The sequence below is a fragment of the Carcharodon carcharias genome (assembly GCF_017639515.1).
Source record: "Carcharodon carcharias isolate sCarCar2 chromosome 36 unlocalized genomic scaffold, sCarCar2.pri SUPER_36_unloc_1, whole genome shotgun sequence".
Lineage (NCBI taxonomy): Eukaryota > Metazoa > Chordata > Chondrichthyes > Lamniformes > Lamnidae > Carcharodon > Carcharodon carcharias.
Window position 1 is genome coordinate 2,453,546 of NW_024470726.1, and position 21,601 is coordinate 2,475,146.

The 21,601-nt window shown below is 55.8% G+C and overlaps 1 protein-coding gene across 1 annotated transcript; it reads left to right on the forward strand.

The window, feature by feature from the left end:
• Positions 1 to 155: 155 nt before the first annotated feature.
• vps72b (vacuolar protein sorting 72 homolog b) lies at positions 156 to 14,565 on the forward strand. The gene is made up of 6 exons (XM_041181611.1): positions 156 to 397; positions 5,171 to 5,323; positions 7,086 to 7,209; positions 8,491 to 8,676; positions 9,034 to 9,178; positions 14,175 to 14,565. The coding sequence occupies exons 1-6, from the start codon at positions 281 to 283 to the stop codon at positions 14,542 to 14,544; spliced, it is 1,095 nt and encodes a 364-aa protein (XP_041037545.1). The 5' UTR covers positions 156 to 280; the 3' UTR covers positions 14,545 to 14,565.
• The last annotated feature ends 7,036 nt before the right edge of the window (positions 14,566 to 21,601 follow it).

The following is a 21,601-nucleotide window of genomic DNA, read 5'->3' on the forward strand; positions in this document are numbered from 1 at the left end:
GGGTAAACTCAGGGGATTGGAAAAGAAAACAAAAAAAAAATTAACAGCCCCCACCCCTCCCCTCCCCACACACACTTCAAAATATTTAAACCAAGAGGAGGAGGGTTTCCACAAGGAATCTGGCTCTCGATCGATGCGCTCCCGGATTGATTGGCGTAGCTGGAGGACCGCGGCGGTGCGGCGGGAGAGCCGGCCAGGCGCGATTTATCGATCGCCGAGCGTAGTTCCAAACCGGCCGCCAAGCGGAAAGGAGGAGGGGTGGGGGAGGAAAAAAGAAGCCATGAGCCTGGCGGAGAATCGGCCGTCGCGGAAAAATGCCGGCAACCGCATGTCGCGGCTGCTGGAAGCCGAGGAGGAGGACGACTTCTACAAGACGACCTACGGGGGCTTCCACGAGGTGAGAGAATTGGCCGGCGGAACGAAGGGAAAGAGGCGGAGAAGGCGGCTTGGGGAAGCGCCGCCATTTTATCCGAGCCGGAGCGGGGCAACCTACCTTGATGACGGCGAGGGGAGGGAGCGCCCCACCCCCCTCCCCCGTCCCTCCCCTCTGACCGGCTCGGCGCCCCGTCACTCAACACGGCACCCCGCTCCCTATTGGCCGCGCGGCGCTGTCAATCAGCGCTGGGCTCTGCCGTGCAACCGAGCCGCACTGTGGACATCTTTTGCTGGTCACCCCTGAAGTCCTGTCCCACATTTTGGGTGCTAAAGTTCACCTCCCCTGTCCACCAGTGCAGCCAGCCCACTCGCCAAAAAGTTAAATACTATTTTTTTTTCAATCATGCATTTGGAAATCAATTGCAAAATGTTCAAAATGATGCCATCTTTCAGAATGCATTGTTTTTTTAAGCATTGTGAACTGTGAGGAGGACAGGGCAGAACTTCAGAGGGCCCACAGTCAGGTGGCAGATGAATTTCGGTGCAGAGGAACGTGAGGTGCTTCATTTTGGTAGAAAGAATGCGAGGGGAGGCTTCTAAGACAAGGGGGGGGTACAACCCACAACTCTTACAGGGGGTGCAGGTGCAGAGGGACCTGGGTGTATATGTGCATAAGTCACTGCAAGTGGCAGGAGGAGTTGAGACGCTGGTTAATAAAGCGTGCGGGATCCTAGGCAGCTCACCACCGCCTTCTCAAGGGCAGCTAGGGATGGGCAATAAAGGCTGGAAGCCCACATCCCGTGAATGAATTTTTAAAAAAAAATTGATAAGGGCATGGAGGACAAGAGCAGGGAAGTTATGTTGAATTTGTATCAGTCACGAGTTTGGCCTCAGCTGGAGTACTGCGTCCAGTTCTGGGCACCACACTCCAGGAAGGGTGTGAAGGATTTGGAGAGAGAGTGCAGAAAAGACTCACGGGGCTGGTTCCAGGGATGAGGAGCTTCAATCATGAAGACAGATTGGAGAAGTTGGGGCTGTTTTCCTTGGAGAAAAGAAGGTTGAGAGGAGATTTGATAGAGGTGTCCAAAATCCCGAGGGACCTGGACAGAGTAGATGAGAGAGAAACTGTTCCCACGCGCGGAAGGATCGAGAATGAGAGGGCACAGATTCAAAGTGATTAGTAAAATAAGCAAAAGTGATTTGAGGAAAGTCTTCCACACAGCGAGCTGGTAAGTTCTGGAATGTGCACTGTGGGTGGAGGCAGGTTTAATCGAGGCAGAGCGGGTAAGTTCTGGAATGTGCACTGTGGGTGGAGGCAGGTTTAATCGAGGCAGAGTAGGTAGGTTCTGGAATGTGCGCTGATTGGAGGCAGGTTTAATCGAGGCATTCAAGAGGAAATTAGACTGTTATCTGAAGAGGAATTATGTGCAGGGCCACAGGGAGAAGGCAGGATAATGGCACAAGGTGAATTACTCATTTGGAAAGCCAGTGCCAACACAATGGGCCGAATGACCTCCTGCGCTGTGAGAATTCTGTGATTGTGTAAGTGAATCTTAATTGGATTTGCAGCCCCTTCAGCCCAACTCAATGTTCAACATCAGGCCACCCCTACTTCGTCCCATCCTATCAATTCAACATATCCTTCTATTTCTTTTCTCCCTCATCTGTTTATCCAGCTTCCCCTTTAAATGCATCTCTGCTATTCACCTCAACCACTCCCTGTGGGAGTGAGTCCCACATACATTCTTACATACATACAATTACATACATATGTAATTCCGCTCCCCCCCTCCCCTTGAGCCCCTACTAACCCCCTCCCTCCTTGTAATAGCAACCATAGGATTTTCACCTGAGAGGGTAGATGTGTGCCTCAGTTTAACAGCTCATCCAAATATATGGCACCTCTGATAGTGGGACACTCCTTCAGCACTGGCACTGGGGAATGTTGACCTGGTTTATGTGCTCAAGTCTCTGGACACCAACCCATGATCTTCTGACTCTGAGGAGAGAGAGAGACCCACTGGGTCGTGACTGCCACCAATGAGCACAGGTCCTTCTGATGTTTCTGCTCCTTCCCCCCTCTCTTCATCTCCCCCCATCAACACATCATTGTCCTTTCTCCCTCATGTGTTTATCCAGCAACATCCCCCCCCCTTCAATTCACCTTTGCTATTTGCCTCGACCACTCCCTGTGGGAGCGAGTCCCACATTCTCCCCACTCCCCACGGGAGCGCGTCCCACATTCTCCCCACTCCCCACGGGAGCGAGTCCCACATTCTCCCCGCTCCCCGCGGGAGCGAGTCCCACATTCTCCCCACTCCCTGTGGGAGCGAGTCCCACATTCTCCCCACTCCCCGTGGGAGCGAGTCCCACATTCTCCCCACTCCCTGTGGGAGCGCGTCCCACATTCTCCCCACTCCCTGTGGGAGCGCGTCCCACATTCTCCCCACTCCCCGTGGGAGCGAGTCCCACATTCTCCCCACTCCCCGTGGGAGCGAGTCCCACATTCTCCCCACTCCCTGTGGGAGCGCGTCCCACATTCTCCCCACTCCCTGTGGGAGCGCGTCCCACATTCTCCCCACTCCCCGTGAGAGCGAGTCCCACATTCTCCCCACTCCCTGTGGGAGCGCGTCCCACATTCTCCCCACTCCCTGTGGGAGCGCGTCCCACATTCTCCCCACTCCCCGTGGGAGCGAGTCCCACATTCTCCCCACTCCCTGTGGGAGCGAGTCCCACATTCTCCCCGTGGGAGCGAGTCCCACATTCTCCCCACTCCCCGTGGGAGCGAGTCCCACATTCTCCCCACTCCCCACGGGAGCGAGTCCCACATTCTCCCCGCTCCCCGCGGGAGCGAGTCCCACGTTCTCACAACTCTCTGGGTAAAGACATTTCTACTGAATTCCCCATTGGATTTATCAGTGATTGTCTTATATTGATGACCCCCCCTAACCCCCAACAAGCAGAAATGTCAACATCTAACCTATCAAAACCGTTTTATAATTTTAAAGACCTCGATCAGGTCGTTCCCCTCCACCTTCTCTTTTCTAGAGAAACGAGCCCCAGCCTGTTCAATCTTTCCTGACAGTTATAACCTCTCCGTTCCGGTATCATCCTTATAAATTTTTAGTCATTAAAATTTTAATAAAAGTGTTCCGTCTATTTCTTTTCTTCGTAGGCCGGAGTGGGACCCACAATTAAACCTTTCTGTAATATAAAATAAAAGCAAATTACTGGCAATCTGAAATCGAAGCAGCCAGTGCTGGAAAATCTCAGCAGGTCTGGCAGCATCTGCAGGGACAGAGACAGAGTTAACGTTTCGAGGTCAGAGTCACACTCGAAATGTTAACTCTGCTCCCCCTCTCCTCCGATGCTGCCAGACCTGCTGGGTTTTGTTAGCATTTTCTGTTTCTGAACCCTTCTGCAGTTAAGACACAACACCATTGCTAGTTTTCATGGATAATAGTATTTTTAAAAAGCAGGTGCAGGAGTTTATCACGATGATACAAGTACATGGGCTTAAGCATCACCTCCATCGTGTGTGCCATGCCCGAAGGTAGGTTCTTGGGTTATAGGAGTCTTCCCTTATCCCTCTCTCCTGCATTTGTCACTAACTTGCTTCAGTTTTCAAACCATCCGACATCGATATTATCTTTTCTTTCTATTTGTCCTTTATCTTCGAAATCTTCCCTCCCTAACGTCCCTTACAAATCCGCTCCCTGTTAAACTGCGCCCTGCCCAGTCTCTCTGCCTTTCTCGAGATGAGGTTCAAAAAATGTCCTTGTTTGCTCGCTCTCCGCAGTACTTCATAGAAAACTAGGAGCAGGAGTAGGTCATCCGGCCCTTCACATTACGTTCAGTCTGATCATGGCTGATCCCCTATCTCAACGCCACACTCCCGCTCTCCCCCCATACCCCTTGACGCTTTCAGAGCCTAAAAATCTATTTCCTTCTTAAATATATTCAGTCACTTGCCCTCCACAGCCCTCTGTGGTAGTGAATTCCACAGGTTCATCTCCCCTCTGAGTGAAGAAGTTCCTCCTCGTCTCAGTCCTACATGGTCTACCCCGTATCCTGAGACTGTGACCCCCACCTCGTTCTAGACCTCACCCCAGCCAGAGGAAACATCACCCCTGAGTCCAGTCTGTCCAGCCCCTGTCAGATTTTACACGTTCCAGTGAGATCCCCTCTCATTCTTCTAAACTCCAGTGAATACAGGCGATCTCTCCTCATAACGACAGTCCTGCCAACCCGGGATCGTTCGATACTTTTCCTGTCCAGCTGATCCTATCTGTTCTCCTCCCACCCCCCCCCCCCCCCCCCCCACCCCCACCTTTTCAAAGTTATTCAGCAAGTTGGCCTCTTCCTTCTCCTGTCAGGCCCAAGTCTCACGTCCCACACGAAACAACACACCCCCGAGCTCTCCCCGCTGTCCGATATTTACCCCTCAACCAACATCGCTTAAAAAAAACCAGATGGCCTGGGGTCGTTATCCCATCGCTGTTTGCGGGAGCTTGCTGTACACACAGATTGGCGTCTGCAGCATTGCAGCGGTGACCAGACTTTAAACGAAGTACCTCATTGGCTGTGATGCGCCCTGGGACGTCCTGGGGTGTGGGGGGGTGGTGGGGGGGGGGAAGTGAAAGGAGCTAGAGAAATGCAGATTCTTCAGAAAAGGCAGATCCATTGCTCGGAATTCTATTCCATTGGGCTGTTGTTGTTTTTTCTCTCTCTCTTGAATGAATGAATCTGTTTTGCTCTCTCCTGGTTTCATTTCTGACCCTGATTTGCACCCCAGGAATCAGGAGATGACGAGTACAACACGGACCAGTCGGAGAGCGAGGACGAGGTCGACTCGGACTTCGACATCGACGAGGGGGACGAGCCGACCAGCGACCAGGAGGACGATGAGCCGAAGCGGAAACGTCGAGTGATCACCAAAGTGTACAAGGCAAGCTGGGCGGGAGCGAGGAACCCCGTCAGAAACCCTCCCCCGGCACCCTGGCGTTTGGGGCCACCTGCAAACGCCCCCTCCCCTGGAGGCACCCGGCCCAACGGCTCACTCCTCCATACCAGGGATAGCGAGTTGTCGGGCTACTCGACTGCAGGAGGCATCACAGCCGGCCTCCCAAGCTGGTCGAGGGCTTTCCACCAGTGCCTTCCCGGCTGATGTCTTGGAGACGGCGACCTTGATTGGTATCTACCTCCACCCTCCTCTGCAAACCCCCTCCACCCTCCTCTGCAACCCTCACCCCTCCCTCCGCCCTCCTCTGCAACCCTCCCACCCCTCCCTCCGCCCTCCTCTGCAAACCCCCATCCCTACCTCCGCCCTCCTCTGCAAACCCTACCCCTCCCTGCGACCTCCTCTGCAACCCTCCCAACCCTCCCTCCGCCCTCCTCTGCAACCCCCCCACCCCAGCTCCACCCTCCTCTGCAACCCCCCCACCAATCCCTCCGCCCTGCTCTGCAACCCTCCCACCCTTCCCTCCGCCCTCCTCAGCAACCCCCACCCCTCCCTCCGCCCTCCTCAGCAACCCCCACCCCTACCTCCGCCCTCCTCTGCTCCCCTCAACCTTCCCTCTGCCCTCCTCTGCAACCCCCACCCCTTCTCTGCTCCCACCCACCCTCCCTCCGCCCTCCTCAGCTCCCCCCCCCACCCCTCCCTCCGCCTTCTTCTGCTCCCCCCACCCCTCCCCCAACCCCCTTCCCCTTTGTCTGGCTCTACGAACGTTGGAGTTTGGAAATGGTGCACAGCTGGGAAGAATGGAGGCCCGTAGAGATTTAGGTTGGGGTGGGGGTGGGAGGTGTGTGTTCAGGCTCACAGATCATTATAAAGTCCTGTACAGATACCGAAAATGACTAAAGAGCCTTACAGCATGCTGGCCTTTCTAAAGAGTTCGAATACAAGGGGGTAGAAGTTGTTCTCCAGCTGTATGAATTCCTGGTTAGACCACACCTGGAGTTGCTGAGAGCGGTTTTGGGCTCTACACCTTGGGGAGGAGAGATTGACCCCGGAGGGAGTGCAGGGTAGATTCACCAGAATGATACGCAGACCGCAAGGGCTAAATTGCAGGGAGAGATTACGCAAACTAGGATTGTGTTCGCTAGAATTTAGACAGTTAAGGCAGGGGGTGGGATTTTGATTGAGGTTTTTGAAGGGGAACTGATGGGTTGGACAGAGGAAAACTACTTCCACTGGTCGGGGGGGGGGGGGGCGATGGTCTTGGACAAGGGGGCAGAGACCAAATATTCAAGCCAGACCTTTCGGGAGTGAAATTAGGAAACGCTTGTCCGCACAAGAGGTGGTGGAAGTTTGAAACTCTTGATACTGGATCCATTAATGTTAAATCTGAGACTGATAGCTTTTAGTTACCCAAAGGTATTGAGGAAAGGCCTCCTCCTGTTCCAGTCTCGTGGGCCATATGTTAACAGTTGAGCTGTTGAGGAGATTTTAGATCCTGGTGCAGTTATCACTCTGAAAGCTGTCGGCTGTCGCAGAGCTGGTATAAACCGTCGAGGGTGACCCCCCTCCCCCACTCCTTGCCACAGGCTCTGCCTGAGCTGCGTTACCGGGGTGACCTGCCTTCTCGCTGAGCCGAGCCTCTCCCCCCGGCGAGGGGCGCAGAGTCCCGGCTCCCTCGAGTAGGCCCAGGCTCTGCGCCCCGCCTGCCTCCTTGTCGGCCGCTGACGTCTCGCTCTTGGTGCCTCTGCAGGAACCCGTCAAATCGGCCAGACCCAAAGCCAAGGTCAAGAAGCCTGCCTCCAGCCCCGGCGGCTTCGAGAAGCTGAAGACAGAGAAGGGGGACATCGCGGAACAGCAGGATGAGTTCGAAGAGTGTAAGGTAGCAGCTAATCTGCAGAGTCGGGTGAGACAGGACAGGGGGTGACTGAGGTCCCACACAAACTCCCTCCGCCCACTGTTCATCTCCCCCCATCAACGTATCCTTCTATCCCTTTCTCCCTCGTGTGTTTATCCAGCTTCCCCCCTCCTTCAATCCATCTCTGTGATTCACCTCGACCACTCCCCGCGGGAGCGAGTCCCGCATTCTCCCCGCTCCCCGCGGGAGCGAGTCCCACATTCTCCCCGCTCCCCGCGGGAGCGAGTCCCACATTCTCCCCGCTCCCCGCGGGAGCGAGTCCCACATTCTCCCCCACTCCCCGTGGGAGCGAGTCCCACATTCTCCCCACTCCCCGTGGGAGCGAGTCCCACATTCTCCCCACTCCCCGTGGGAGCGAGTCCCACATTCTCCCCGCTCCCCGCGGGAGCGAGTCCCACATTCTCCCCACTCTGAGCAAAGACGTTTCTCCTGAATTCCCCATTGGATTCATCAGTGACTGTCTTGTATTGATGACCCCCCCTAGTTCTGGTCTGTACTCCCCACAAGTGGAAACATCTTATCTACGTCGACCCTATCGAAACCCTTCCAGAATTTTAAGCTCCTCCGTCAGCACCCACTCAGCCTCCTCTTTTCCAGAGGAAAGGGCCCCCACCTGTTCAGCCTTTCCGATATCGAAGAGGTTTCCAATCCCGCGAATCTGCCTTGCATCTTATTAATCTCCGCAAACAGTGCTGTATGTTTTGATAGGCGCTTGTTTTGTCCCACTCCAGAGACTCGAGACCCATAATCCAGGCTGGTGCTCTTGAGTGCCAGTACCGGGGAAATGCTGCACTGTCAGAGGTGCTGTCTTTCAGAAGAGGCCCTGTCTGACCCCTTCCTTTCCCCCCCCCCCAGGGTGAACGTTAAAAAAAACCCCACAGTGACATTTAGCAAAAGAGCAGGGGTTGGTGGGGCAGGGGATGGGGCGCAGTGTTCCCTGCTGACCTGGGACCCCATATTTATCCCTCGGCCAACGTCACCTTAAGAAAAAAAATTGGTCTTTCCTCGTATCGCTTGTGGGATCTTGCTGTGTGTGAATGCCGGCGGGTGGGTTAGGAGAATTCCAGAGGGAAGAAAGACAGACTTGCATTTCTATAGCGCTTTTCATGGCCTCGGGACATCCCAAAGCGCTTTGCAACCGACGAAGGAGTCTTCTTGTGGTGTAGTCTCTGCTGTAATGTAGAAGGTTGAAGCCCAGTCTCCACATACCGGGCCTGATGTTCCCTCTCTTGCGTTGCAGGCGGCCGCAAATCCGTGCGCCAGTCGACAACGGAGCACACCCGCCTGACCTACCTGCGGGTACAAGAGCGCCAGGTGCAGCCTCGTCGTCTGCGCAAGGCCCCGCATGCTGAGACCCGTCAGCTGACACAGGAGGAGCTTCTGGCGGAGGCGAAGATCACGGAGGAGATCAACCTTCGCTCCCTGGGTACGATTGCGATCTGGCGGCCTCCACACAGCCCCCGCGCCAATTACCATTAACAAGTAGTTTTACAGCGGAAACTTCCTATGTAAACGTGTCACGTTGTAATTACCACCTCCCGCCAGGAGATGGCGATAAGTGTGCGCGTGTGTTTGTGGTGCCCCAGTCCTGTATCCTCGCCACGTTGCTCTCCCTCTCTCCCTCTCAAATCGGGGACAGCCCAGAGGGAGAGAAATTTAAAATGGGTAACGTCTTGCATTTTTGTAGCACCTATAAAATGCCTCAAGGCTAGGGACCGAACCTGTGCTTTCTGCACCCCCAGGCCCTGATTCCTGACTCCCCCCCCGTCTCTTCTTTCCACAGAAAACTATGAGCGGCTGGAAGCAGACAAGAAGAAGCAGGTCCTAAAGAAGCGCAAGTGCGTGGGGCCGACCGTTCGCTACCACTCTGTAACAATGCCCCTGATCACGGAGATCAACGTGAAGGAGGAGAACGTGGACGTGGTAGGGTGAGTGAGAAAAGGGAGCGAGTGAGCCCTGAGGGAACGAGGAGTCTCTGGGAGCGAGTGAATTGAGGAATCCCTGAGGGAGGAACCTGAGTTAGTGAGTGAGGAATCCCTGGGGGAATGAGGAATCCCAGGATGAGTGAAATGAGGAAACTCTCAGGGAGCGAGTGAGGAATCTCGTGAGGGAGTGAATGAGGAATCTCTTGAGGGAGTGAATGAGGAATCTCGTGAGGGAGTGAATGAGGAATCTCGTGAGGGAGCGAGTGAGGAATCTCGTGAGGGAGCGAGTGAGGAATCTCGTGAGGGAGTGAGTGAGGAATCGCGTGAGGGAGTGAGTGAGGAATCTCGTGAGGGAGTGAGTGAGGAATCTCGTGAGGGAGTGAGTAGGAATCTCGTGAGGGAGTGAGTGAGGAATCTCGTGAGGGAGTGAGTAGGAATCTCGTGAGGAATCCCTGAGGGAGCAAGCGAAGAAACTCTGAGGGAATGAGTGGAAATCTCTGAGGGAGTGAGGAGTGAGTGACGAATCACTGGGTGAGTGAGGGAGGAATCTCTGAGGGAATGAGGAATCTCAGAGTGAGTGAAATGAGGAATCCCTGAGGGAGCGAGTGAGGAATCTGAGGGAATGAGTGGAAATCTCTGAGGGAGTGAGTAAGTGCAGAATCTCTTGAGTGAGGGAGAGGGTGAGGATTGGCTGGGGGAGCGAGTGAGTGAGGATTGGCTGGGGGAGCGAGTGAGTGAGGATTGGCTGGGGGAGCGAGTGAGTGAGGATTGGCTGGGGGAGCGAGTGAGTGAGGATTGGCTGGGGGAGCGAGTGAGTGAGGATTGGCTGGGGGAGCGAGTGAGTGAGGATTGGCTGGGGGAGCGAGCGAGTGAGGATTGGCTGGGGGAGCGAGCGAGTGAGGATTGGCTGGGGGAGCGAGCGAGTGAGGATTGGCTGGGGGAGCGAGCGAGTGAGGATTGGCGGGGAGCGAGCGAGTGAGGATTGGCTGGGGGAGCGAGCGAGTGAGGATTGGCTGGGGGAGCGAGCGAGTGAGGATTGGCTGGGGGAGCGAGCGAGTGAGGATTGGCGGGGAGCGAGCGAGTGAGGATTGGCTGGGGGAGCGAGCGAGTGAGGATTGGCTGGGGGAGCGAGCGAGTGAGGATTGGCTGGGGGAGCGAGCGAGTGAGGATTGGCTGGGGGAGTGAGTGAGGATTGGCGGGGAGCGAGCGAGTGAGGATTGGCTGGGGGAGCGAGTGAGTGAGGATTGGCTGGGGGAGCGAGTGAGTGAGGATTGGCTGGGGGAGTGAGTGAGTGAGGATTGGCTGGGGGAGTGAGTGAGTGAGGATTGGCTGGGGGAGTGAGTGAGTGAGGATTGGCTGGGGGAGCGAGTGAGTGAGGATTGGCTGGGGGAGCGAGTGAGTGAGGATTGGCTGGGGGAGCGAGTGAGTGAGGATTGGCTGGGGGAGCGAGTGAGTGAGGATTGGCTGGGGGAGCGAGTGAGTGAGGATTGGCTGGGGGAGCGAGTGAGTGAGGATTGGCTGGGGGAGCGAGTGAGTGAGGATTGGCTGGGGGAGTGAGTGAGTGAGGATTGGCTGGGGGAGTGAGTGAGTGAGGATTGGCTGGGGGAGTGAGTGAGTGAGGATTGGCTGGGGGAGTGAGTGAGTGAGGATTGGCTGGGGGAGTGAGTGAGTGAGGATTGGCTGGGGGAGCGAGTGAGTGAGGATTGGCTGGGGGAGCGAGTGAGTGAGGATTGGCTGGGGGAGCGAGTGAGTGAGGATTGGCTGGGGGAGCGAGTGAGTGAGGATTGGCTGGGGGAGCGAGTGAGTGAGGATTGGCTGGGGGAGCGAGTGAGGATTGGCTGGGGGAGTGAGTGAGTGAGGATTGGCTGGGGGAGCGAGTGAGGATTGGCTGGGGGCAAGGCTGACGTCCCTGGGGAAAGCTTTATCTAGGGTTGGGGTGGGATTGAACCAGGCTGTCAACTGTGGGCTTCAAGTTCCCAGTCCAGAAGCTTCAGTCCATAATCCAGGCTGACAATCCCATGCCCACTGAGGGAGTGTCGGAGGGTCAGTACCGAGGGAGCACCGCACTGTCGGAGGGTCAGTACTGAGGGAGTGCTGCACTGTAGGAAGGTCAGTACTGAGGGAGCGCCGCACTGTCGGAGGGTCAGTACTGAGGGAGTGCCGCACTGTCGGAGGGTCAGTACTGAGGGAGCGCCGTACTGTCAGAGGGTCAGTACTGAGGGAGTGCTGCACTGTCGGAGGGTCAGTACTGAGGGAGCGCCGCACTGTCGGAGGGTCAGTACTGAGGGAGTGCTGCACTGTCGGAGGGTCAGTACTGAGGGAGTGCTGTGCTGTTGGAGGGTCAGTACTGAGGGAGCGCCGCACTGTTGGAGGGTCAGTAGTGAGGGAGTGCTGCACTGTCGGAGGGACAGTACTGAGGGAGCGCCGCACTGTCGGAGGGTCAGTACTGAGGGAGTGCCGCACTGTCGGAGGGTCAGTACTGAGGGAGTGCCGCACTGTCGGAGGGTCAGTACTGAGGGAGTGCCGCACTGTCGGAGGGTCAGTACTGAGGGAGTGCCGCACTGTCGGAGGGTCAGTACTGAGGGAGTGCCGCACTGTCGGAGGGTCAGTACTGAGGGAGTGCCGCACTGTCAGAGGGTCAGTACTGAGGGAGTGCCGCACTGTCGGAGGGTCAGTACTGAGGGAGTGCTGCACTCTCGGAGGGTCAGTAGTGAGGGAGCGCTGCACGGTTGGAGGGTCAGTACTGAGGGAGTGCTGCACTGTCGGAGGGTCAGTACGGAGGGAGCGCCGCACTGTCGGAGGATTAGTACTGAGGGAGTGCCGCACTGTCGGAGGGTCAGTACTGAGGGAGCGCCGCACTGTCGGAGGGTCAGTACTGAGGGAGTGCCGCACTGTCGGAGGGTCAGTACTGAGGGAGTGCTGCACTGTCGGAGGGTCAGTACTGAGGGAGTGCTGCACTGTCGGAGGGTCAGTACTGAGGGAGTGCTGCACTGTCGGAGGGTCAGTACTGAGGGAGCGCTGCACTGTCGGAGGGTCAGTACTGAGGGAGCGCTGCACTGTCGGAGGGTCAGTACTGAGGGAGCGCTGCACTGTCGGAGGGTCAGTACTGAGGGAGCGCTGCACTGTCGGAGGGTCAGTACTGAGGGAGCGCTGCACTGTCGGAGGGTCAGTACCGAGGGAGTGCTGCACTGTAGGAAGGTCAGTACCGAGGGAGTGCCGCACTGTCGGAGGGTCAGTACCGAGGGAGCGCCGCACTGTCGGAGGGTCAGTACCGAGGGAGCGCCGCACTGTCGGAGGGTCAGTACTGAGGGAGCGCCGCACTGTCGGAGGGTCAGTACTGAGGGAGCGCCGCACTGTCGGAAGGTCAGTAGTGAGGCAATGCCGCACTGTCGGAGGGTCAGTAGTGAGGGAGCGCTGCACTGTCGGAGGGTCAGTACTGAGGGAGTGCTGCACTGTCGGAGGGTCAGTACTGAGGGAGTGCCGCACTGTCGGAGGGTCAGTAGTGAGGGAGCGCTGCACTGTCGGAGGGTCAGTAGTGAGGGAGTGCCGCACTGTCGGAGGGTCAGTAGTGAGGGAGTGCCGCACTGTCGGAAGGTCAGTACTGAGGGAGTGCTGCACTGTCGGAGGGTCAGTACTGAGGGAGCGCCGCGCTGTCGGAAGGTCAGTACTGAGGGAGTGCCGCGCTGTCGGAGGGTCAGTACCGAGGGAGTGCTGCACTGTCGGAGGGTCAGTACTGAGGGAGCGCCGCACTGTCGGAGGGTCAGTACTGAGGGGGTGCTGCACTGTCGGATGGTCAGTACTGAGGGAGCGCTGCACTGTCGGAGTGTCAGTAGTGAGGGAGTGCTGCACTGTCGGAAGGTCAGTACTGAGGGAGTGCCGCACTGTCGAAGGGTCAGTACCGAGGGAGTGCTGCACTGTCGGAGGGTCAGTACTGAGGGAGCGCCGCACTGTCGGAGGGTCAGTAGTGAGGGAGTGCTGCACTGTGGGAGGGTCAGTACTGAGGGAGCGCCGCACTGTCGGAGGGTCAGTACTGAGGGAGTGCCGCACTGTCGGAGGGTCAGTACTGAGGGAGCGCCGCACTGTCGGAGGGTCAGTACTGAGGGAGTGCTGCACTGTCGGTGGGTCAGTACTGAGGGAGTGCTGCACTGTCGGTGGGTCAGTACTTAGGGAGTGCTGCACTGTCGGAGGGTCAGTACTGAGGGAGTGCCGCACTGTCGGAGGGTCAGTACCGAGGGAGTGCTGCACTGTCGGAGGGTCAGTACTGAGGGAGCGCCGCACTGTCGGAGGGTCACTAGTGAGGGAGTGCTGCACTGTCGGAGGGTCAGTACTGAGGGAGCGCCGCACTGTCGGAAGGTCAGTACTGGGGGAGTGCCGCACTGTCGGAGGGTCAGTACTGAGGGAGTGCCGCACTGTCGGAGGGTCAGTACTGAGGGAGCGCCGCACTGTCGGGGGATCAGTACTGAGGGAGTGCTGCACTGTCGGAGGGTCAGTACTGAGCGAGTGCCGCACTGTCGGAGGGTCAGTACTGATGGAGTGCCGCACTGTCAGGGGGTCAGTACTGAGGGAGTGCCGCGCTGTCGGCGGGTCAGTACCGAGGGAGTGCTGCACTGTCGGAGGGTCAGTACTGAGGGAGTGCTGCACTGTCGGAGGGTCAGTACTGAGGGAGTGCCGCACTGTCGGAGGGTCAGTACTGAGGGAGCGCCGCACTGTCAGGGGGTCAGTACTGAGGGAGTGCCGCACTGTCGGAGGGTCAGTACTGAGGGAGCGCCGCACTGTCGGAAGGTCAGTACTGAGGGAGCGCCGCACTGTTGGAGGGTCAGTACCGAGGGAGCGCCGCACTGTTGGAGTGTCAGTACTGAGGGAGTGCCGCACTGTCGGAGGGTCAGTACTGAGGGAGTGCTACACTGTCGGAGTGTCAGACTCACTGAGACGTGGCTGACATCAGCATGGAGGGCCCCATATTGACTCTGCTCCACTTTGTTCCCTGTGCCCTCCGCAGGTTGGACCACGACCCGCAGCCGGCGGCCGAGGGCCCGTCCCTGGCGGTGTTGGCGCCGGTCGGGCGGTGCCTCCGCAACTTCGTCACCTTCAGCGACGACGCCACCTTCGAGCGGGCGTTTCCCCGGGCCCGGGTGCCGCGCGTGCCCGCCCGCGAGCTGTGCCCCGTCACCCACAAGCCGGCCCTGTACCGCGACCCCATCACCGACATCCCCTACGCCAACATCCGGGCCTTCAAGATCATCCGGGAGGCCTACAAGAAGTACATCACCGCCCACGGCCTGCCCAACGCGGCGGGCAGCTCCCAGTCCGAGCAGAGCAGCCGCACGCGGCAGAAGATCATCATCAAGCAGGCGGTGCCGCCGACCTGACACTCCCGGTGCCGGGGGTTGCGGGGGGTGGGGTGGGGGGGGGTGGGGTAGAGGGCAGGTGGGTGTGGGGGGACTGCACCTTTAAGACCGCCTGCGGAGCTCCCGGCCTTCCCAGGCTCAGGGGAACCCGAATCCATGCCCGGGGTCCCTGACTCTTAGTGGCGCCCGTTGTGTCTCTTGCCCCCCACCCCCCTCGCTCCTGAAGGAGAACAGAGGGCTGTCAGCCTTCACCTGCCTCACCTCTGTGGTGCCAGGTTTCGGAGGTTAGAAAGCCCCAGACTGCTGCGCAGAGCTTACACAGAGTGGGATGTGACACCAGTTGCACTGGGTACAGCAGTGGGGCCTCCTGCACCTTGTAGGCATGTGCACAGGATTGAGGCAGTGTAGAGGGAGCTCTACTCTGTGTCTAACCCCGTGCTGTACCAGCCCTGTGAGTGTTTGATGGAGACAGTGTAGATGAATTTTACTCTGTATCTAACCCCGTGCTGTACCTGTCCTGTGAGTGTTTGATGGAGACAGTGTAGATGAATTTTACTCTGTATCTAACCCCGTGCTGTACCAGCCCTGTGAGTGTTTGATGGAGACAGTGTAGATGAATTTTACTCTGTATCTAACCCCGTGCTGTACCTGTCCTGTGAGTGTTTGATGGAGACAGTGTAGATGAATTTTACTCTGTATCTAACCCCGTGCTGTACCTGTCCTGGGAGTGTTTGATGGGGACAGTGTAGAGGGAGCTTTACTCTGGATCTAACCCCGTGCTGTACCTGCCCTGGGAGTGTTTGATGGGGACGGTGTGGAGGGAGATTTTCTCTGTACCTAAACTGTCGTTTACCTGCCCTGTGTGTGACTTATTTTTAAAGTTAGTAATTAAAAGTAAATAAAGATTAAGTTGTTTTGGTGAAATATTTGCATCTCTGGGATCTCCTACAACTCTCCGAGATCCCTGCACTTCCTACAATTCCGGCCTCTCGCACATCCCCCGATTCCCATCGCTCCACCATTGGCGGCTGTGTCTTCACCTGCCTGGGGCCCTGAGCTCTGAAATTCCCTCCCCATGGAATACTCCCCACTTGCCTGGGTGAGTGCAGCTCCCACAACACTCAAGAAGCTCGACACCATCCAGGACAAAGCAGCCCCGCTTGATCAGCACCCCATCCACAAACATTCACTCCCTCCACCACCGACGCACAGTAGCAGCAGTGTGTGTACCATCTACAAGATGCACTGCAGCGACTCACCAAGGCTCCTTCAACAGCACCTTCCGAACCCACGACCACCACCAACTAGAAGGACAAGGGCAGCAGACACATGGGGAACACCACCACCTGGAAGTTCCCCTCCGAGCCCCTCACCACCCTGACTTGGAAATATATCGGCTGTTCCTTCACTGTCACTGGCTCAAAATCCTGGAACTCCCTCCCTAACAGCACGGTGGGTGTACCTACACGACAGGGACTGCAGCGGCTCAAGAAGGCGGCTCACCCACCACCTTCTGAAGCGGGCAATTAGGGATGGATAATAGATGCTGGGCCCAGCCAGTGACACCCACATCCTGCGAATGAATAAGGAAAACCTCTCCATCTCTCCTCGTTTAAGATGCTCTTTAAAACCGACCTCTTTGACCCAGCTTTTAGTCACCTGTCTCCTTAATGTGGCTTGGGGTCAGATTCTGTCTGGTTACGCTCCTGTGAGGTGGCGCAGGCTGTTTTGCTGAGTTAATAATGCAAGTTGTATCTCCGTCGATACAGCAACTTGCTCCTCCTGCCTTGCAGTAGCATGTTGCGGTCAGCAGGTGGCACAATTTACATAACATTCAACCACAGGAGGGTTCCGGTGCAGAAAGTGGCCATTCAGCCCAAACTGTTTGCGCTGGCCAAAAAAGAAACTAGCCGCTCACTTTAATCCCACTTTCCAGCCCCTGGTCCCTAGCCTTGCAGGTTACGGTGCTTCAGATGCAGATCCAGGTACCTTTTTAATGAGTTGAACGTTTCAGCCTCAACCACAAACTGAGACAATGAATCCCAGACACCCCCCACCCTCTGGGTGGGAAAGTCTTCCCTCATGTCCCCTCTAATCCTTCTACCAATCACCTTAAATCTGTGCCCCCTGGTAACTGACCCCTCAGCCAGGGGAAGCAGGTCTTTCCTGTCTACCCTATCCAGGCCCCTCATAATTTTATACACCTCAATTAGCTCACCCCCTCTCAGCCTCCTCTGTTCTAAGGAAAACAACCCCAGCCTGTCCAGTCTCTCCTCGTGGCTGCAATTTTCCAGCCCTGCCAACATTCTTGTAAATCTCCTCTGTACTCTCTCCAGAGCAATGACGTCCTTCCTGTAAAGTGGTGGCCAGAACTGTACACAAAATTCCAGCTGTGGCCTAACCCGCGTTTTATACAGTTCCAGTCTCGCATCCCTGCTCTTGTATTCAGTCCCCCATCCGATAAAGGAAAGCACGTTCCATCCGCTTTCTTTACCAGCGTGTCCACCTGTCCTGCCACCTTCCAAGGGGCCTGTGGACACGCTCCCCAAGCTCTCTCACTTCCTCAAATCCCTCTCAATAACTTCCCGTTTATTGAGTGTTCCCTTTGCTGCGTTTGCCCTCCCCCAGTGCATTACCTTAACGTTTTGCCGGATTGAATCCCATTTGCCGCTTCTCCGCCCACTCAAGCAAACCATTGATACCATCCTGGAGTCGACAGCTATCCTCTTCGCTGTCAACCACACGGCCAAGTTTTGTCTCATCTGCAATCATGGCTAATAAGTTTCTCAACCCCATTCTCCCACCTTCTCCCCGTAACCTTTGATCCCCTTACCAATCAAGAACCTATCTATCTCGCTCTTAAATACACTCAATGACCCGGCCTCCACAGCCTTCTGTGGCAATGAATTCCATCGATTCACCACTCTCTGGCTAAAGAAGTTTCTCCTCATCTCTGTTCTAAAAGGTCTTCCCTTTACTCTGAGACTGTGCCCTCGGGTCCTGGTCTCTCCTACTAATGGAAACATCTTCCCCACGTCCACTCTATCCAGGCCTTTCAGTATTCTGTAAGTTTCAATCAGATCCCCCCTCATCCTTCTAAACTCCATCGAGTATAGACCCAGAGTCCTCAAACGTTCCTCATATGTTAAGCCTTTCATTCCTGGGATCGTTCTCGTGAACCTCCTCTGGACCCTCTCCAGGGCCGGCACATCCTTCCTGAGATACGGGACCCAAAATTGCTCACAATATTCTAAATGTGGTCTGACCAGAGCCTTATAAAGCCTCAGCAGCACATCCCCGCTTTTATAGTCTAGTCCTCTCGCGAAATAAATGCCAACATTGCGTTTGCCTTCCTAACTACCGACTCAACCTGCAAGTTAACCTTAACAGGACTTGGGGGGGGGGGGGGGAGAGAGGTGTGGCCACAGGTGTAAGGTTTTGGGTAAGAGATATGGGGGGGTGGATATGAGGAAGAGCTATTTTACTCAGCGCGTGGTTAGTGACCTGGAACCATGAGGTGGGGGTGGGTGGGTGCGGTGGTGACGATGAACCATGCCAAAGGGAAGCTGGACAGGCAATAAACTCGCAGGGCCACAGTGGGTGAGTGGGTGAGTGCGTGGGAGGGGATGCTGGTAGTAATGGGGACTGCTCTACAGAGAGAGCCAACATGGTCTGGATGGGCCGAACGGCCTCCTTGCCTTCCACGTTAACAACCTGCTGTCACTAGTTGGCGCCTCTGTAAAAACAAAAACCACACACACCCACTGATGCGGTTTTTTTATTGGCAATTTAATCCCCAGATGAGTCATGAGTGACCTGGCAAGAGTTCGCTGCTAGCCTCGAACCTACCCTCCCTCCCTCCCCAGAGAGAGAGAGAGAGAGAGGGGGGGACACAAACTCATACACACACACATACACTTTCCATTTGCAGCCAGCCCGAAGCTACGGGTGAGTGAGTCCCCCATTGCAGCCGCTCACTTCGGCGTCTAACGTTAACCCAGGGCTGAAAGTGGTCTTTCTCTTTACCGAGGCCAGTTAGGAGGAACTTTTTGCAAACTTTTGTACTTAACCCTGGGAAAAGTTTGGGGTGAAAGGAAGATGCGGGAATCCTGGTTTTGTTTGCAAAAAGAAAAAAAAACAACAGCCCTCCTCTTTGTTTCTGCCAAAAATGTCTCGTTTTCAATCCTCTTTTTCCGAATTCAGTGCAGTTAAACGTGTTCAGCTGGGTCCTGTCAGTCAGGAGGTGGGGTGGGTTAACACTGTTAAAACTCTCCATAACTTTTGTGGCGAGTGACTTTTAGAGTCGAATTCGCAGGCGATGCGTTTTGAAATCTTTCCAGACTTTGAACTTTAGTTGTGCATGTTCATGCGGTTTTTTTTAATATAAAAATATATATTTCTGGATAATAATTGGCAACTGTTGCATGAATCTATTCTGCATTTGGATGGAAGGGTTCTGCCCCTTTTTAAAGGGGATCTGCTGGTCGCTTATTGTTGTCAGTTTGTGTGTGACTCGTGTTACTGTGAAATCTGCTCTCTTTTCAATGTAGTGGCCCCCACCCCCGGGGGGTTTGCTCGCCCAGGTAGGATTTTCCATCCCAGAAGCCGGCCATTCGGCCCCTCTGCTCCGGTGCTGGCCTTTCTGCCCCACACGAGCCTCCTCCCACACCCCACTTCCTCTCCCCCCATCACCATATCCTTCTATTCCTGTCTCCCTCGTGTGTTTATCTATCTTCCCCCACCCACCCCCTTCAATCCATCTCTGTGATTCACCTCGACCACTCCCCGTGGGAGCGAGTCCCACATTCTCCCCACTCCCCGTGGGAGCGAGTCCCACGTTCTCCCCTCTCCCCGTGGGAGCGAGTCCCACATTCTCCCCACTCCCCGTGGGAGCGAGTCCCACATTCTCCCCACTCCCCGTGGGAGCGAGTCCCACATTCTCCCCACTCCCCACGGGAGCGAGTCCCACATTCTCCCCACTCCCTGTGGGAGCGAGTCCCACATTCTCCCCACTCCCCGTGGGAGCGAGTCCCACATTCTCCCCACTCCCTGTGGGAGCGAGTCCCACATTCTCCCCACTCCCTGTGGGAGCGAGTCCCACATTCTCCCCACTCCCCGTGGGAGCGAGTCCCACATTCTCCCCACTCCCTGTGGGAGCGAGTCCCACATTCTCCCCTCTCCCCGGGGGAGCGAGTCCCACGTTCTCCCCTCTCCCCGTGGGAGCGAGTCCCACATTCTCCCCACTCCCCGTGGGAGCGAGTCCCACATTCTCCCCTCTCCCCGTGGGAGCGAGTCCCACATTCTCCCCACTCCCCGTGGGAGCGAGTCCCACATTCTCCCCACTCCCCGTGACAGCGAGTCCCACATTCTCCCCACTCCCTGTGGGAGCGAGTCCCACATTCTCCCCGCTCCCCGCGGGACCGAGTCCCACATTCTCCCCGCTCCCTGGGTAATGAGATTTCTCCTGAATTGCCTGCAATCAGCACAGTCGGAGGCCCTTCAGCTCATCGTATCTGTGCTAGTTCTCTCTAAGAGCCCTTCACCTAGTCCCACTCCCCACCTTTCCCCCCATAGCCCTGCACAGTCTCCCTCTGTAGACGACGATTCAATTCCCCTTGGAAAGCCTCGATTGAACCAGCCTCCCCCGCGCTCTCAGGCAGCGCGTTCCAGACCCTAACCACTCGCTGCGTGAGAGAGTTTCTCCTCATGTTTCCATTGCTGCTTTATACCAATCACTTTAAATTGTTGCCCTCTCATCATCCACCAATGGGTGCAGTTTCTCCCTCTCCTACTCTTGTTCCAGACCCCTCCTGATTTTGAACGCCTCTACCAAACCCCCCTCTCAACCTTCTCCTCTCCAAGGAGAACAGTCCCCAGCTGCTCCCACCTATCCACGCAACTGAAGTTCCTCATTCCCTGGAACCATTCTTGTGAATCTTTTCCGCACTCTCTCCAAAGCCTCCACATCCTTCCTAAATGTGACACCCTGCAGCAAGTTTTTAAGAAAAAAATACAGCATGTCACTCAAATATTTCTTGTGAGCCCACGGTCAATATAAACTTGATTTTTCCACAGATATGTCCTGGGGGGATAGTGGTATTGTCATGGACCGGTAATCTGAAAACCTAGTGGTAATGCTCTGGGGGACCCAGGTTCAAATCCCTCCACAGCAGACGGTGGAATTTGAATTCAATAAATATCTGGGATTAAAAGTCTAACGGTGACCATGAAACCATTGCTGATTGTTGTAAAAAACCCCCATCTGGGTCACTAATGCCCTTTAGGGAAGGGAAATCTGCCCTCCTTACCCGGTCTGGCCCACACGTGACTCCAGACCCACTAATGCCCTTTAGGGAAGGGAAATCTGCCCTCCTTACCCAGTCTGGCCCACACGTGACTCCAGACCCACAGCCCACGTGGCTGACTTTTTCAAAATGCCCTCTGAACAAGGGCAATTGGGGATGGGCAATGAATGCTGGCCTAGCCAGTGATGTCCACGTCCCATAAATAAAAAAGATATATTATTGGATTTAGTAGTAACTATCTTATAGTGGAAAAGATCTTTTGTCTACTCCATTGAGTACTTTCCTAACCTTGAAGAACTAGTTTGAAGGATTGTTGAAGAAAGAGACATGTCAAAGCATCACTGGTGCATTCTCCATGGCAACACCTCTACCAATCAGAGCCAACTTGCCGACCAATCAGCACTCTCTGCACAATTGTTGTTTTCCCCCTTTATATTAATATTCTTGCAGTGTCCTGATGAGTGCAAGTCAAAAAGCTTCGACACGTCTCTTATTTTCAGCAATACTCAAGTTCTGTGCTACCAAACGACTATTTTAAGGATTAATGCTATATCTGAAAGACAGTACGGCACTTCCTCAGTACTGACCCTCCGACAGTGCGGCGCTCCCTCAGTACTGACCCTCTGACAGTGCGGCGCTCCCTCAGTACTGACCCTCCGACAGTGCGGCGTTCCTCAGTACTGACCATCTGACAGTGCGGCGCTCCCTCAGTACTGATCCTCCGACAGTGCGGCACTCCCTCGGTACTGACCCTCTGACAGTGCGGTACTCGC

Coding starts and splice junctions, on each gene's coding strand:
- vps72b (XM_041181611.1), top strand. CDS start 281: ATGAGCCTGGCGGAGAATCGGCCGTCGCGGAAAAATGCCGGCAACCGC. Junction 398..5,170: donor CCTACGGGGGCTTCCACGAG/GTGAGAGAATTG, acceptor TTTGCACCCCAG/GAATCAGGAGATGACGAGTA. Junction 5,324..7,085: donor TGATCACCAAAGTGTACAAG/GCAAGCTGGGCG, acceptor GTGCCTCTGCAG/GAACCCGTCAAATCGGCCAG.